Source organism: Prionailurus bengalensis, chromosome F2, assembly GCF_016509475.1.
Source record: "Prionailurus bengalensis isolate Pbe53 chromosome F2, Fcat_Pben_1.1_paternal_pri, whole genome shotgun sequence".
NCBI classification, from domain to species: Eukaryota; Metazoa; Chordata; class Mammalia; order Carnivora; family Felidae; genus Prionailurus; species Prionailurus bengalensis.
The window spans coordinates 54,254,714-54,273,635 of NC_057353.1; the positions used below are offsets into that span (position 1 = coordinate 54,254,714).

At 38.7% G+C, this 18,922-nt stretch overlaps 1 protein-coding gene across 1 annotated transcript in view; it reads left to right on the forward strand.

The window, feature by feature from the left end:
- The window catches only part of TRHR (thyrotropin releasing hormone receptor), a 46,786-nt gene extending 29,934 nt beyond the window's left edge, over positions 1–16,852 (forward strand). The window contains exon 3 of the mRNA XM_043601608.1: positions 16,075–16,852. Within this exon, the coding sequence (XP_043457543.1) occupies positions 16,075–16,482 (408 nt within the window). The 3' untranslated portion in view covers positions 16,483–16,852. The remainder of the gene's footprint in view (positions 1–16,074) is intronic.
- The last annotated feature ends 2,070 nt before the right edge of the window (positions 16,853–18,922 follow it).

The following is an 18,922-nucleotide window of genomic DNA, read 5'->3' on the forward strand; positions in this document are numbered from 1 at the left end:
CTTCCTCAGTCCCAGCCAGGGGTTTCTCTCTTGTCCAGATACAGTTCTATGCTTCCCCAGACTCTCTTTCTCTTTCCTTTGTCTCTCCGCAGAAGGGGATCCATTTATTTTATCTCTCCCAGTTCACAATCACACACCTATGGCCTGTCAGGTTGTCCCCGTGGGTCCCTGGAAGTGACTGTCTCTTTTCCTCCCAGATTCTTGGAGTTCAAAATCCTTTAGCTTCAACACTGCTTTGTTTGTGAGAGGAGGGAACTTTGGATCCCCCTACTTCTCCACCATATTGGCCCCTTCTCCTCTTGATTTTCATTTTTAACTCCAAGCACTTTTTTTTATGCCAAACCTTGATTCAAAGGCTAGAGATAAAAATATGCAGTGCACATGATTCCTGCCAGCAAGATCTTATGTGTCAGAAAAGCAATCAGACCTAAAATAACAATGACATTTGTGATTAGGGCTGGAAGTACCAAACAACCATGTGGATGGAACTGCATGGAAGAAGCAAAAGTTAGAATAGCATTAGTTAATTGTTTATTCATTCATTCATTAATTTCTTGATTATTCATGGTACATATTAAATGCCAGACCTTTATGTTGCTCCATGTATATAGGTGGGGCAGGGATCCTGAAGGAGCTATCATTCTAAGAATGAAAAAGAGACAATAAACAAATAAACAAATGAAGCTATAGCATCCTCTCAGAATGGGATGGTTAGTTCACATGAACTAAACAGAGAGATATGTGAGAAAGCAACCCAAGGAAAGGTTAGTACCTGCCACTCTCTAGAAAGTTAATATTCTTTTCTCTGTATCTCTTTCTCTTTATCTATAAAATGAAAATAATACCTACTTGATAAATAATGCAAAGATCAAATAATTCAATAAAGTCCCTGGTGTTATGTTTAAGATCTATTGCATACAATAAGGAATTGTTGTTGTTGTTGTTGTTGTTGTTGTTGTTGTTGTTGTCAGAGTCTTCTCTGCTCTTTGGTTAAATCCTCCACTTTTCCCAGAGATGGTTAAAATTATCTGTTGTTTACTGAAGACCATACTCTTTGCAGGTGCTTTACCTAAATTACTTCATGTATTCTTTACACTTAATCCTATTTCACAGGTGAGTATACTGAGGCTTACAGGCATGAGATATGTTGCCCAATATAGCTAGAGAGAGGCAGAACTAGAATTAGAATCCAGCCTGTTCCCTCAACTACTATACTAACACAACCTGGACAAGACCATTGAAAACAAACTCTAATGATTTAATAATCTGTGATAAAAGTGTGGGCATCATAGCTTAGGCCCAGCATGCTGTGGTTTGCATCATATGCCTTGTAGACTCATGTAGGTTTTTAATCAAACCAGTAAAAGCAGATAAATGCAAAGTAGCTCCACTCAATCTGTTAGGCTAACAAGGAGTGATAAAGTTAGCACCCCTTACCAAGGATGCATATTTCAAGACAGGATAAGGGATGTAACAGCACCTCATAGTAGAAAGGTCTAGTATATGTTTCAATGTGATTTCACATCCTCCTTGCAATTAATCCTCATATATTATTAACTAGACATCAAGGCTCAGCAAGTTTTGAGTGGCAATGGTTGGTAAAGCTGACATTTCAAACCACATCATCTGATTCTGAGTCCCATGTTTAGCCCATCAGAGAGCTAAAAATCAAGGAAAGGTGCTAAATTTATGATTTGCTGAAGAAAAGAAATGTATTTTCCCCATTTGGCTGTTTCTGTGAGTTCTTTTGGGACAGCTGGAACATTAGCTCCATAACTCCTGACAGGCCCAAGCATGCTACAGGCGGTCTCCCCCAGGAGAGACACAGGTAGAGAAGAAGGTGGCTGCCTTCCAGGTGCTCTCAACCCTATGATGAGGTACTATGTCCAAGATCTTTAGGAGCAAGACAACTAAATATGCACTAAAACTTTGGCAGCCCTGAGAGCTTTACTTCTATTTAGAGATTACCTCTCTCCCCCTCCATCATTCACATTTTACATTTTAAAATATTCTCATTGATTTCCCATCCCCTGCTGGGTGAGCTGAGGGATTGTGTGTGTGTGTGTGTGTGTGTGTGTGTGTGTGTGTGTGTGTGTCACTGTCTATGGTGCCAACCCTCACCAGGCTGCATGGCCAGGGAAGCACAGGGGAGAGATGAGATTGGGAAATAGCTCCCTCGGAAAGGACTGATACCTTCATAGAAGTGTTAGAGCCTGCTGCTGGACTCTCAGCTCAGAGCCAGCCAAGATGCCTCATTCAGAATCTCCAAGGTCTGGTTCCAAAGAGAAAAATGACCAGAAGAACTAAACACATTCTAGAGAGCAAAGGTAAGAAAGCCCAAGCGAGGCAGTAGGGCAGGCTTTTCCACATGCTTAGCCATTCGCCAATAATTTACCTGGAAGTTCAAGAACATTTAGAAGCTAAATAGCACACTCAACCCACAGCAGATGAACTGTAGCATTGTTCCAGTATGGCTCATACTGAAAGAATTTAGAGTGACATTTTATTTTCTAAATTGAGATGTTATTATAATTTGAATTCCAATTCTGCTGGCTGAGTTTTCCCCTTCCCAGCATGTTTCCAAACATCGGCATCCTATGAACAAGAAAACATACAAGCAACAGGAGGGGAGCCAGCCTTTCATCACTCCCAATTATCAGACTGTAACCAACCTTGAAATCTCCACACCACAGTAGTTGCTAGTGTTGTGGTAAGTTTTATAGCAAATCCTCAAGGCTAGCTACAAACGCTACCTAGCCCTGGGCTGTTTTCCACTGTTAACAGAAGAGCCCCTAAATCGGAAACATTCAAAAAACATGCTGCCTCAGAACTTAGTGGCACAGAAGGAATGGAATCACTGTTAGGGGCTGAGGCATAAAACCTTGGGTGGAACTAGGAATTCATTTTTCATTCTCCCTGCTCCACTCTCTTACAGCCTTCACCACTTCCCAACTTTCAACCCAAGTTTTGTTTTTTGGTTTTGCAAACTTTAAAAAAAATTTCCCCAAATTCAAGGTCTTATAGTAAAGAGAATAGGGAGACTTGCAGTGAAATACACATGCCCTTAAAGTGTGCCTTTCATTCATCAGCATACGACTTTCTAAGCATCAGTCTTGTCCAGTAAAGTGCAGACAAAGTCGGGCTTTTAGGAAGAAAATGCCAAGCGCACTGCCTGGCACACAGTAGGCATTGCATATATTTGGATGCTCTTACTCCCCTTTCGCCTGCTAATTCCTATTGCTAGATTAGAATACCCTCCACTTTCAGGGCGCCTGGGTGGCAGTCAGTTAAGTGACGTCAGCTCAGGTCATGATCTCACGGCTTGTGAGTTCGAGCACCACGTTGGACTCTGCTGACAGCTCAGAGCCTGGAGCCTGCTTTAGATTCTCTGTCTCCCTCCCTCTCTCTGCCCCTCCCCTGTTCATGCTCTGTCTCTCTCTCTATCTCTGAAATAAACATTAAAAAAATTTTTTTGTAAAGAATGCCTTGCACTTTCATCCTGTTTTCCTATCTCCATACTGAAATATGTTAAGAAATACTGCACAGTGCTCCTCTAACAGAGACTCTCAGAATTTCTCAAAAAATGAGGCTTACAGCTACTCAGTGTCTCTCTTACCCTGAGAGGTTTTGGTATAATTTAGCCCTGAACTCGAGTTCCACTAACTAGAACATCTCAGTGCTCCATCGCTTTTTTCCACTCTTCACATGTCTGTACCTCTCTCTAACTTTGCTCATGAAAGAAAGTACAGGCTTTGAGGGTTCATCCCACATCAGACTTGGATGCAGAACTCTGTTTCCCATAAGAAGTGCCCTCACACTTGGTATTTGGTGATGCTTTGTAAATTTTCTGGAGCACTGTGGATGTCACAGAGGAACGGTCACATGGTGTTCTACATGGAAGTATGTCCTTCTATAACTCCACCCCTCAGCCATGCTCAGGTATCTTACCAAGGGCAGTGCCAGCTCATGACCACACTGGCCCATGAAGCCCCCCCAGGGTATAGAGCCCAATTTCCTGTCTCCACAAATGTCTTACTCAGAAAACAGCTCTGCTTGACAAGTCCATTTTCTCAGCACCTATACAGTTGTGGAGGAAAGTTTTCTTTCAATTTCACTGGATACACCACACTTGCAAATTTATACTCAAAAAAAACAAAAAACTATTTGTTTCCTTAATCCCTACTTCTCCCTTAATCACTACGCCTTCCTCAAGCATCACTAAATACAACCAAGCTTTCTCTACTGTGAATCTCTGCTAATATTTTCCATGGACATTCTTAATCAGAATAGAGCCCAGAAAATACTTTGTAGCTCTAGCTAGAGTGACTCTTCTTAATGGAATATTTAGATATAGTACTTCACAGGTGGAATAAAGAACCCATGCGTTATCCTGCCTAGGTGGCTTCTTGCCAAGAAATCTGTTAGTAATCCACAAGGCAGGATTTGACATTCCATGGTCTCTCCACCATGAATCACCACTCAGACTTCATTCACTTTTATTGTACTTTAACTGACTTTGAGTTGATTCCAAGCCCTTTGGTGGCCCCATCATTCAATTTTTAAACCTTACCAGTGATCTCACTCCTTAGTATGAAGCACCCCACATTGAATATAACTGTCTTTTAAAAACTGTATTGCCAGGCTCCAAGTCAAAACAAAGCAGACAGAACACTCTCGGCGAGGAAAATCCCAGAGCTCCCAATCAGTGTAGACACTTACCTAAATTCAGATTTATATAATTGTCTCATCAAATATATTCCTCAACTGGCTCAATTAATGTAACAAAATGCAAGGGGTCATTGATCACTTTGCTGAAGGCCATCTGAGAGCAAAATATTCCCAGTAACAGAACACTTTGTTAAAATGCAGCAGTGCAGGAGAACATGGACAGGATCCAAACACAGAACATATTGTTACTCTTCAAAGAATGGCATTAGAATATTAAAGCTAACGGTTTTGTATTCATTGACCAAGAAAATGTGTCCAGAAGGAGTATGCTTTTTGAAATTGGGAATATGCCAGCCAGAAGTACAGGAACTAAAGCACTTTGCTGATTTAAAGAGTCCTAAACCCATAAATGCCTTTCAATTATATTTTAACAGATGTGAAAAATAAATATTAAAGAAAAATAAGTATTTACTCAGTAATGATTCGACTGTACATTGAGCCCTCATTATGTGGCAGGCATATTTGCTAAGGACTTCTCCCAACCTTTTATGTATTAGAGATCCAATAAAAGTTTGTTGATGATTTACTTTGGTCATGAAGCCAAAACCAGAACTTTGGTGTTATAGAATGTGGGATCCAAAACAAGTAAAGAGCGTATGATTCACAAATTAAAGTTACCTGTGATGACACTCGTGAAGATCATTCATTATAAAAGTGGTAAATATCTTCAAATACAAGTTACTGATATGGTTGTCATCTCTTTTTACATGGCTTTGTTTTATGAAAGCTTTTAGTTTAAGTCTAGTTTAAAGTTTTAGTTTTAAGAAAGCTTTTCTAGTATTTAAGATTGCCCTGACACCTTTTGGGATGAGCACTGGGTGTTGTATGGAAACCAATTTGACAATAAATTTCATATACTGAAAAAAAAAAAAAGATTGCCCTGAAATCTTTATATTCTGCCACTTAATTTCGGCCAAATGTTTGAATGGACCCTGGTACCTGTTATTAAATAATTTTTGGCTCAGCATTCCTTTCAAAGCTTCAGTCTTTAAATTGACAGTATTCCTTAAAAATAAATATAATAATAATGATAATAATACATACATACATACGTTGACAGTACTCCTTAAAGAGGATTCACTTATTTGGCTTTCTTCTTAAAGTGATGTCCCAATACTTCTCTATAACTCAATTTCTTCAACAGTATTTCACTTATAATAAACTTTAAGGAAAAAAAATTTTTAATGTTTATTGATTTTTGAGAGAGAGAAAGCACAAGCAGGGGAGGGACAGAGAGAAACGGCAACATAGGATCCAAAGAAGGCTCTGCACTGACAGCAGTGAGCCTGATGTGGGGCCTGACCTCACAAACCACAAGATCATGACCTGAGCCAGAGTCAGACGCTCAACCGACTGAGCCACCCAGGTGCCCCACTTATAATAAACTTTAAAAGGGAAAATAATAGGGGTGCCTGGGTGACTCAGTCAGTTGAGCGTCCGACTTCGGCTTAGGTCATGATCTCACAGTTCGTGAGTTCAAGCCCCACATCCACCTCTGTGCTGACAGCTTGGAGCCTGGAGCCTGCTTTGCATTCTGTGTCTCCCTCTCTCTCTGCTTCTCCCCTGCTCATACTCTGTCTCTCAAAAATAAATAAATATTTTTAAAAAAAATTTTTTAAGGGAAAATAATAAAACGTTAGGAGACCACGGTTTTGGGTCTAGAGATGCACCTTGTTCTTAATTAGCTATAGAAAGTTAAAATGAATTCTAGTAAGTTCTTCAGCACTTCAGGAAACTTCAGAGAATCCTCCCTGTGAATGCAGCAATTAAGATGATGACTGACAATCACTGTTGTTAGGAATTGAATTTATTCCTATAGTTTATCAGCACTTTGACGGATATATATGCTCCAGGGACTATTTCCCTTTGCCTGGCCTTACAGCCCCCAAATAACCCCCAGTTATGTGAAAATGAGCACAAATATGTCTGCATATTACGTTACCATAATATATAAGTTATATCTTCTTAGAATGTTGGAACTGGAGAGACTTTTGAGATAAATATAGATTCCATATTTACCAGCTCTGGAAAATGAGGTTCAGACATAGGTCATACGATGTGCCCAATCTCCTCAGAGTCAGAGATGGATTGTGAAACCAAGCCGCTGCACCCCAACCCTAACTCTTTGCTCTGTACCCACTCCACTTTGCCACTCACTAACATACAGGACTATGCCACCACGATTCTCTCCCAAGGAAGAATGTCTAGATAATAGCAAGACCCATGACCATGCACAGAATTTTTCTGAATCAAACATAAAATCAAAAGTCAGAATTTTTTCTGAATCAGTACAAGAATTCCAACAAAATCTTCCAGAGAACTGAGGTATCAATTAACTCCCTGTGACTTCCTGGGCAGACTAATAAGCTAATCTCTGATAATGAATCAAAATGTCCCCAAATCCCATGTAACCGGATCTTCACAAATGACATGCTAATTGCACTGTGACCCCTGAAATAGCAGTTTTCAGTTCACTTTATTTTTTATTCCATTTAATTACTTTTTCATTTTAAATTTTATTGTTTGGTTTTTTTCCCTAGGAAGTAGATTGGTGTGAAGGATCCCTATCTGCCTTGTTATGACAACTGTCTTCTCCCTAATCAATACTTTCTAAATGTAGCACTCCAATTTTGGGCAAAAAAACACACGTAATCCTAGGGCTACCAATGATTCCTGCCAATAATATTATGCTTTCCAAATATTTCATCAACATTGTTTACAACAATAGAAGTCTTCAACTCACTATACATGTTGATTTTTGGAATTATCTAGAAAGAAAACTAGCTGTAGCATCAAAAGACCTTAGTCCAATAACTAGCTTTGCTGTTTATATGTATATACGAGTTGTATGACCTTATTTCTGCACTTTTCTGAGCTCAATTTCCGTCCCTCTTCAATGAAATGGGAACAGTAACACCTGTCCTACAGATTTCATAGGGAAAAAATACAAAATAACTTGATGACAATGAAAGTACTTCATTAATTCCAAGGAAGTAAATAATTTGCTGCTATTAGAACCCTATTCAGTATTTAGGGTATTGACTTAAAAGTGACATTTTTCTCCTGCATTATCTTGATCTTTTAGATTGAGTGTGGCTAAGGAGAAAATGGGAAGATATTAAAAAAGTGTTTTCATGTATATGTCTGAGAAGAGGCCAACCTCACCACTTGTGCACCCTGTACTATTCCCTATTCATGAACACAGTTCTTCCAATTGTCTTCTTTTTCTCTCTCCTGGATCACAAAATTTCCCCTCTCTATGGGATTGCTCCTTCAGTAAACAAAGATATAATATCTTCTATTTTTGAAAAAAATCGATTGACTCTGCATCCCACTCTGGCAACTCTTCTATATTACCAGTCCCTTTTCCAGCAAAACTCTCAAAAGATATTTTTATAGTCACTATCCACTTCTTCCACCATCTCTTGAACCCACCCCAAACAGGCTAACCTGATAAGTGAAAATTTTATAAGTATAAATAAATAATAAACTTCTCCAAATATATCCATTTTCTCTCACTCATGTTTTTCTGTCTTGCTGTTCTCCAATTTTCAAGAGCAGCCCAAGACTAATCCCAACTGTTTTAGGTTTGTCTTTCTTTATTCTGTATCTTTGTTGAGTCCTGATATGTCTATAAAGTCAATTAGTATTTTTCACCAGGTATTATAGTAATAATTATCTCTCAGAATTGTTCTAATGATTAAATGTTTAATATTCTTGAATGCTTTATAACTTAAAATGCAATATACAACCAGCAGCTCCATTCCAAGGTATATACCCAAGAAAAATAAAAACATATATCCACATTAAGAACTTGTACACAAATGTTCATAGCAATATTATTCATTACAGGTAAAAAGTGCAAACCAGCCACATGACCAGATAAATAAAATGTAGCATATACATAGGGTGGAATATTATTCAGCAATAAAAATAAATAAAGTACTAATACATGCCCCAACTGTGGATGAACCTTAAAACATTATGCTAAGTGGAAGAAGCCATTCATACCACAAAAGACTAATTCTATTCATATGAGATGTTCAGAATAGGCAAATCTATGGGGACATAAATATATAGTGGCCGCCTAGGGCAACCTAGGGCTGGGGAAGGTGGGAATGACTTGTAATGGATGCGGGGTTTCTTTTCAGAATGATGAAGATGTTCTAAAATTAGGTTGGTGGGGCGCCTGGGTGGCTCGGTCGGTTAAGTGTCCAACTTCGGCTCAGGTCATGATCTCATGGTCCCTGAGTTCAAGCCCCACGTCGGGCTCTGTGCTGACAGCTCAGAGCCTGGAGCCTGTTTCAGATTCTGTGTCTCCCTCTCTCTCTGCCCCTCCCCTGTTCATGCTCTGTCTCTCTGTCTCAAAAATAAATAAATGTTAAAAAAAAAATTTTAAATTAGGTTGTGGTAATGGTTGCACAACTCTGTGAGTATACTAAAAACTTGAACTATACATTTTAAGTGTGGGTGAATTTAATTATATGTAATCTATGTCTAAATAAAACAAAATATGAGGTTAACATTAGTCATAAGTCAAGCTGATAACATGCACCCTTGGTGTATTGTGTTGAGAATGACAGTTCACCTCTATGGCCCTCCTCCCCCAAATCCATACCTTCATTCTAAGTGTGAGAAAAATATCAGCCAAACTCAAATTGAGGGATAGTCTATATAATACCTAACTGGTACTTCTCAAAAGTAAGGAAAGTTCGAGAAACTGTCACTGCTCAAAGGCACCTAAGGAGATGTGATGATTAATAAATACATGGTATCCTGGACAAGATCCTGGAACAGAAAAAGTGAACCAGGAAAACCCAATAAAATTTGAATAAAGTATGAAGTTAACTAATTCCATAGAAAAATTATCAATATTGGTTTGTTAATTGTGACAGATGCACCACACTTTTAGGTGTGTTAATGATAGGTATTAATAACAGGGGACTTTGGTGTAAAGTATATGGAAACTCTGCATTATCTTTGCAACTTTCCCATATATAAATCTAACACTTTTTAAAAAACAATATACAAACATTAGTTAATAGTTTTAGAATTTATAGTAAACATCATAGTACATGGGATAGTAGTTAGTAATACAAGGATCCTTAGCGGGCTGAAATAAAGAACCCAAAAGGCCTGGTTTTTCACATGCAGCACATATATGCAGAGTTGAACTAGTATTTCCTGAAGGAACCATAATTTCAACTTTAACAGAAGATAGAAATTTGTGCAGTTCACATTAGAAAGAAAGAAAGAAAGAAAGAAAGAAAGAAAGAAAGAAAGAAAGAAAGAAAATCTCTACTAGAGTCTTTATCTAGAGGCTTTATAATAATTACAAAGGATGTGTTGAAAAGGACTGAATCCAAACTCTTTTATGAACACTGTATGCCACTGTTCCACATAATTACAGTGAAAAGTAAAGTGTAAATAGTGGGGCTTGATTTGTTTTTTTAAATTTTGTTAATGTTTATTTATTTTTGAGGTGGGGGTGGGGAGTGAGGGAGAGAGAGAGCCAGAGAGAGGCAGAGGGAAAGGAAGACACAGAATCTGAAGCAGGCTCCAGGTTCTGAGCTGTCAGCACAGAGCTGTGAGATCATGACCTGAGCAAAAGTCAGATGCTTAACTGACTGAGCCACCCAGGCACCCCTAGAAGGGCTTGATTTAAAATATTCAAGCTGATCCTCATGAGAAAGATAACCCTTCACTATGGTGGCCAAAAACAGAGGCCCTTGCTTAGCTCCTCCTGTTCCCACCCTGCTCTTCCCCTCAACCATCTCTGTATGCAATCCCTCTCTCTCCAAACACTATGTTTTAATCAATTGACTTTTCCAGCTTCCTTTTCTTGCCCTCAGTATATTGTGCAAAAATGGCTGCTACCTTCTCATTGACTAATGGGGCTTCATGGAGCTGACATTTGCAGAACTCACCACTGTGTCTCCTTTGGCAGCTCCATCTCTCCTTCTGGCCTAGCCATGGAAGGCCAGGCACCCCACAGTGTGACAGCACCTCATCAGAGAAAACTGATAGCTTTTGTAATGTAATAAAAATATGGCTTTTTGTAAATCTTCCTAGAGGAAGAGAGAGAGAGAAAGAGCTCCATTTAGTCACGTGATCTGCAATTGGGACTTGCATACTAAATCACTTCGGGCCCCCATGATATGCCCCGCTATCTCATGCCTCCAGGTTACCATACACATCCAGTGTCTTCAGGAACACTCTTCCTGCCTCTCTTTACCTCCAGATTTTGGCTTAGATGTCACTGAGACCAGAAAACCGTCACAAACCACCACTCAACCTCAATTCCAGATCAGGTACTCTCATAGAACCAAAACTTTTCTCTGTCTTAGGATTCATCACAATGTATTTTATCTGCCCATCAGATTATAAGGTACATGAAGCCATTGGCAAGGTCACTCTGGACCACCGTCAAATCCTCAAGAGCCAGGACATTGACTGGCACCCAGTAGGGATGCAAATGAATCTCCTAAATGAATGGATAAATTCCTTCCCAATCAAAAGTATGTTGTGAAATCCTTTTCCCTGAAGATTGTGTCATACTGTTTCTCAAGGACCTTCACATTCTGGTACAGAGGCTTGTAAAGAAGCAATCTTTCACCTTATCACATATCCCATACATTGCCCTAGCAAAAATGTCAATGCTTAAAAACAATGGCCCAAAGATATTTTCAAATTTGCATATTTGTCACTTTATTTGCGATAAGGAATAGCAACAAAAATAAAACTTCAACAACCACAGTGAAATTAATTGGGTATGAAAGACAAACACCAGGACATTTTTTCCTAGGTGTTTGCTTCTATACTGAACAAGAGCTGTTAAAATCCAAGCTATGGTTACACTAAAAACTTATGAATATTTTAGAAAGTGATTAAATGCAATAAAAAATGTTGGGAATTAACGAAAAATAATTACAAGTGGACTTAAATGTATTCTCTATTATCCCACTGGAGATGTATTTTCCACTTCATCAATTTTAGAAACATATTTCACTCCACACTTCCTTACATTTTTAAAAATATATTTATTTCAAGAAAAACTGAAATGTATTTAGAACTCATTTTATTAATTAACCAATCTCCACTTAAAACAGATTTTTTTAATATTACAAGGTCAAATGTTTGCAAAAATCCCCTAACAATATGTTAGAGAATTACTATCCAGAAAAGGATCATGGCTATATTTTGAAATAATTCTTTCCATGCCTGAATTTATTCAGCATTTACTGGGAGCTGTCTTATGTCACACACTGTACTAAATCCCTGAGGACAAAGAAATTAATAAACTTACCCATGCCCTGAAGAAGATTACCATATATTGGAGAAGTGGACAGATATAGCTCATTGCAATAAAAAGTTTTGGTAGTGATGTCAAAGTTTTCCTGGGGAACTGTGGAAGCATATGGCATAAATATTAACCTTGAAACATGTTGCTTTTCTTAAAAACAATGCTCCCTCAGTGACATTAAGTGAAAACAGGTAGGTAGTTATTAAATGTGGGTTCAATGTTTCACCTGACAATTGTAGAGAAAAACACAAAGGCAGATGAAATTCAACCTTTAAGTTGGAAATTTAACAGCAATAAGTATGTTGGATTTATACTTAGAAGAAGTTAAAGGTTTAAGTGACCAGAATGGGGATAACCCAGTAGAAATCTCATAGTTGGAAATGCAAAAGACTTTGAGAGAGAGAGAGAGAGAGAGAGAGAGCGCAAAGTATAAAGGAAGGAGCGTGGGTTTTGGCTTAAGTAGACTTAGGTTGAGTCACAACTTTGTCACTCACTACTCATGTAGTGTCCTTAGACAAATCACACAGATTCTTTAAACCCCAGTTTCCCAATATGCAAAATGGAGCTAACACTAGCTTACACATGGAGTTATTATAAGCATTAAATAAGATAATGTTTACGTACCTTTATGATGAGCCATCATAAAGAACTTAAAAGCGATGGTACCAATCTCATCGTTCAGGAAGCACAGATTCAAATATCCAATGCTGAGTCCTTGGCAAGGAGTGGGAAGATGTTAATGAGTGTGAAGCAGTGACCTGATGTCAGAGAACCTGGAGTACTAGAGAGAAGACAAAGGCAGGGATGGTGATGACAAAGATGATAATTAATGTAGCTCCCTCTGAAGCCCAGAATACTTAATCACTGGATTAAGTGATTTCCTAGGACCAATTAAAGTATTTACTTATAATCTTAAAAATCTTCTTAGAAAAACATTAGGCTTCAGTTAACCTCTTGACTGAGTAAATCCTTCTAATCTCTGAAAGAAGTCAGAATCTCTGGAATATTTTACTTGGTATTATATGAACCAATGTGAAAATTACACCATCTCATGGAACAACTTCTCTACCCACAGCGAGCAAAATATGAAGTGTTAACTCTGTGCACTGAGTCTGAAGAGAAGCTCAGGGTACAATGAGTGAAGCAGAAGAGGGGACATGGGACCATTCTTGGAGGGCAGGGAGAGCTTCAAGAAAGTGATAAGATGGCCCTAGAAGGGAAGAAACAGGAACCTGAGAGGAGGTGGATAGCTCATAGGTATCACTGCAAGGAAGTAGTAGGAGTTGTTCAAAAAGAGATTGTAATGGTGAAAGAAAGAAAGAAAGAAAGAAAGAAAGAAAGAAAGAAAGAAAGAAAGAAAGAAAGAAAGAAAGAAAGCAAGCAAGCTATTTGTAGCCATAGATTATATTTGGAGAGTCAAGGAAAGAGACAGTTGCTATAGATCTGGAAAGAATAACAGCAAGAAAGTATCTACTTCCACAATGTAGGATGCAAGGGGAATTCCTAGCTGAGGCAAAAGAGATATGGCTAAGAGTGAAACAGAGCCCCAGTGTCAGAAGGTTAAAAGTGCTAGGGATAGGGGCACCTGGGTGGCTCAGTTGGTTGGGGGGCCGACTTCGGCTCAGATCATGATCTTACGGCCTGTGAGTTCTAGCCTCACATCGGGCTCCGTGCTGACAGCTTGGAGCCTGGAGCCTGCTTTGAATTCTGTGTCTCCCTCTCTGGCCCTTCCCCATTCACACTCTGTCTCTCTCTTTCAAAAATGAATAAATGTTAAAAAAAATTTTTTTTTAAGTGCTAGAGATAAAAGGAGGTATTCCAACTCAGGAGACCCTGATGGATTCTATTACCAGGTATAGATTCTATTACAAGGTAGGGAGATGAATCTATAGTAGATACTGATGACAGAATAGATGTCTAGATGCGGAATCTTTATTCCTACACTAAAGAACTTTAAAAAGCCCTCTCTGAAAACAGGATTCCCCTCGATGCCAGAACAAGATAGAGGCTGCTGGTATTAACTTCAGTAAAACAGCTGGGAAGTCTGGAGGGATGAGGAGGGAAGAATCAGTTCCTTCCATTTGGCGTAGTTTTCAAGCTCAGAACATCTGGAAGGTCTGGGCCAAGGAAGCTGAAAATTCTCAAACTCTGTAAGAGACTAAAAATAACTGAAAATTATGTATGTATGTACTTATTTATTTATTTAAAGATTTTTCTTATTTTTCAGTAATCTCTACACCCAGCATGGGGCTCAAATCTACAACCTCGAAATCATCAGTCACATGCTTCACCAACTGAGCCAGCCAGGCACCCCTGAAAACTTATTTTTAAATGTGTAAAGTGTTGCTTTAGAAGAAGAGCAATCAATTACCTTCCCCACCCAAAAGATAACCACAGCTACAATTTTAATATGCCCTTCACAGAATTGAAATATTGTGTCCTCTTTATACTGTCACTAATCAAAGGATAGCATTTTCATAGTGGTTTAGAGTTCCAAAGCCCTTAACATGTTCATTATTTTTGAATTTTATTTTCTCAATATCTCTATGACGTAAGTGAAACACTATGATCAGGCATATTTTCAGATAGAGAAATGGAAGTACAGATGAATGATTTCATTAAGGTCTTAAAACCACTTAATATAGACAAAGCCAAATGACCTAACTCTGGGTCCAGGTCAAGCCCCAGCTGCTCACCGAGCATGAAGGTGAGAGAAGAATCTTCTAAACGATGCTCTTTGGTAATCTTGTCCCTGGGCAATCTTGGATATCAAGTCCATCCTACCTATTGTCCTAGCTCCTGTGCATTGCTGTTCTTAGGAGTAGGGTCAGCTCCACGTAAAATTTCAAAGTTTATTTTCTCCATCTTGCATCTCCCTTTACACTGAAGGAAAGTTGTGCATTGAGAAAGGCAAAACTTTGGATCTGGGCTGACTTAGATTCCGATCCCAACTCTAAGACTCTGCCATTTCTGCCAAAGTACTCACCAGCACCCACATGTTAGTTTTCTAACTTGAAAAATGGAAGATGCCATACATATTTTGGAAGGTTTTCAGCTCTTTTTTTAAATGTGGGTTTTTTGTTTGTTTTTGAGAGAGAGAAAGCATGTGCGTGAGCAAGCATGGGAGAGAGAATCTTAAGCAGACTCCATACCCAGTGGGGAGCCCAACACAGGACTCAATCCCATGATTGTGAGTTCATGACCTGAGCCACAATCAAGAGTCAGAGGCTTAACTGACTGCACCACCAAGGCACCCTGTGTTTTCAGCTTTTTAAATGTAGTGACATATGCAAAGCAGTTAGTCTAGTGTCTGGCACATAGTAGACATTCAATAACCATTGGCTTTCTAAAAAGACATTTTCTCCTTTTCAAACTATTACGTTCCTCCTTGGATTTAAGGGAGCAATACTGGCTCCATTTTGCAGACAAGCTATAAGGTTAAAATCATTTCTCAGGGCCATATATAAGGTAAGTAAAGATGGGATTAGGCCCTAGGTTTCCCAACACTTGTCACAGACATTTATGGTGGCCTGTGTCACATTCTCTCAGCTGGACTCTGATTGCAGCCATTGTTATAGTGGATGGTTCCTATTTGCAGAGAGCATCCTGTTTCTGGTGTTCACTGTCCCCTGTCTAGCTTCTTTGCCTCAAGTTTCTTTCTAAAGCCCCCAGGAGTTTCCAAGCAGGAGAATTCTGAATGTATGGACCAGTTAAAGCCCCTAAGGGCACTCCTCAACAAAAGGGAGATGGCAGCCAGTGGGCAGATGCCAGGGCCTCTCTTTCCCTGGACAGATAATCCTGAAATGCACAGTGGGAGCCATCACCCCATCTTAGCTTTCCTCTTCCATCACATTCTTTTTTTACCCTTAATCCTGTTTCCTGGGATGATCTCACAAATAAACCACCTGCATTTAAGTCCTTGTCTCAGACTACATCTTGGGAAATAATTGCAGGGGGGTGGGGGGAGGGAGTTGTTTTTATTTTCATTTGTTTGTTCTGTTTTCATTTGTGTTTGCAGTGCATTTCTCTTTATTTCTCCATAGGTCACCAAGATGCTGGCAGTGGTGGTAATTCTGTTTGCCCTTTTATGGATGCCCTACAGGACTCTTGTCGTTGTCAACTCGTTTCTCTCCAGCCCTTTCCAAGAAAATTGGTTCTTGCTCTTTTGCAGAATTTGCATTTATCTCAACAGTGCCATCAACCCAGTGATTTATAATCTCATGTCCCAGAAATTCCGTGCAGCCTTCAGAAAGCTCTGCAACTGCAAGCAGAAGCCAGTGGAGAAACCCGCTAACTACAGTGTGGCCCTAAATTACAGTGTCATCAAGGAGTCAGATCATTTCAGCACAGAGCTTGATGATATCACTGTCACTGACACTTACTTGTCTGCCACAAAAGTGTCTTTTGATGATACCTGCTTGGCTTCTGAAATAACCTTTAATCAAAGCTGATTCATGAATAAGAAGAAAATGGACCACAAAGTAAATGAGAATCTGTGCCATTATCAGCCCAAGAGGAAACAGCCAATACTTGTACGTGAAGACAGAGCAGATAAAGTCTTTGCCAACGTTCTAATAAATCCTGGCCCAAGATACTTTAACACATGAGAATGATTCATATTTTCCTTCTAGTATCACAAAAATGTTTCACAAAAAATGAAGCAGATTTGTGAAAGAGCCAAATGGTAGAAACTGACAGTGAAGCTCTTTCCATTTAATTTGAGAAACTCACTATATTTCCTGGGGCTGTGAAGTTTAGATAAAATCTAGACATCGATTTAACATTATTCATAATAAATGTAATTTCTCAAACTCCCCCAAATTACTTGTCCATTTGGTAATTTGCAACATGTAAGTGTTTAAATGTTTGCATTTAACATTTCATTTTAACAAAGTACAGTGCTATTTCATGCATCTCTGAAACTACAGGGGAAAATAGAAAAAAATTGTTTATTGAGTAAAAATGAGATTTCAGACAAATATGTTCACTATATGAAAAACAAAATGTCATAATGCTTATAAAATTCTGAGATGATTTTTTTTAATTCAAGTACAGCTGGCACACAGTGTTACATTAGTTTCAGGTGTAAAACATAGGGATTTGACAGCTGGATATGTTATGCTGTGCTCACCAGAAACGTAGCTACCATCTGTCCCCATACAACACTATTACAGGATCTACTATCTTCCCTATACTATTATAGGATCGACTATCTTCCCTATGCTGCACCTTTCATCCCCTGGAAGATTCTTATGTCTTATAAAGTAGATGTCATCATTCAACTTTAATGGAAAATAAACCTCAATATAGCTGGAATTACAAGTTGGGAAGACATGTAGATTTCATTTTTAGATGAATCCGACTCTGAACCAACTCTTTGAACCTCCTAAATGATGGGTGAGACAGGAGAAATCTATTAAATAACTATGAAGATACAAACTAATGTGTGAGTAATATTGAAATGCAGAGACAGGACAAGAGTGAGTATTTAAAATAAGGTTTTACTCTTTCTCTAAAATTTTTAAGGAAGAAAATCCTTTTTGAGCATTCTTTGTGTATAAACTACTGAGCCATGTCAAGCGAATCCTTCTAGTCAATCTAGCTTAAAAAGTTTGAAGCATGCTCAAGAGCTTTGTTGCTGTTATAAGTCAGCCAGAGTCTGACTATTACACTTCCAGATGAAGACTCCCCACAGAGCATTGTAGTCTATGGACTTTTAATTTGTCTGCAACCACCTTTCCTTCCCACCTGCTTGTCATTTGTAGATTTGGAAGATTTTTGTTGTTGTTGTTGTTGTTGTTGTTGTTGTTGTTGTTGTTGTTGTTTTTATGCTAGTGATATTTTGTTTACAGATTTTAAGTCAAAACAATGCAAAAGTCTGTCGGCTTTACTTTCAATAGAGCTAAAACTGATTTCATCTCATTATTGATATCTTTTTCTAGGTATGACTTAGACCTGCTATTCTATTCCTGTGATTATGAGAGAGGTATGAATGTGAATCTGTCCAAGACATAGTGTCAAGATCCTACTTTAATTCCTTCCAGATGACTCACCTACTGGTATTTGGTCAATCAGCATCTCCAAGTGTATCTCCTTGGTGATGGTTCAGTAATATTTCATTTTTGATGACACAGTCAAAAAGTCCTGGGTGCCCCATAGACTGGCATCTTCCTCGCTCCAGCCAATATTCCTATTTCATGGATTTTTTTTGAGACCTAATTGCTAATGACAATGACCCCTCCCCACCTTCTTTATGAAGAATACATCATTTCTCTGTTGGAAACTTCAGTTTTAAAATGCTGCTACATGGAGACTCTGCTATCTAGAGCATCAGAGCAGAATATGCTTTTGAGAAAACTGGCCACATCTCCTCCAGGAAGACATTCTTATCCTGTCCCTGTATGAGTAAGCAAATGCAAGCAAATATCTATAGGAAATACACTAAAAGTCTATCTGTATGATACCAAGAAATCTATTTTAACTGACTTTTCATCCTGGACTAAATATTAAGCTTAGAATCATATGAATAGAAGCACCAGAGTGACCCAACCCCAAATCACACAGGCACATGTGCAGATGCATACAAACTCATACTCACGTGTGCATAAATTGCTTAACAGAAGGCATTGGAATATATTAGCTTTTTTCATTAGGGAAAGGAGCTGATATCATTGAGCATCTACTGAGCATGTCTCAGGCTTGCTGGTAGGTACTTAAATCACATTATCTTCATCACAGTCTCACTATAGCTGTGATTTATTTCTCTGATGCTAAAACCAAGGATCAGGGATTGATACAGCTTCTCTAAATTGTGTAGATACTGAAAATGAAAAATGTGTTTCTTTTTTGTTTCTCTTTTTTCAATCCAGCATGCTAATAGCAGCTTGTGAA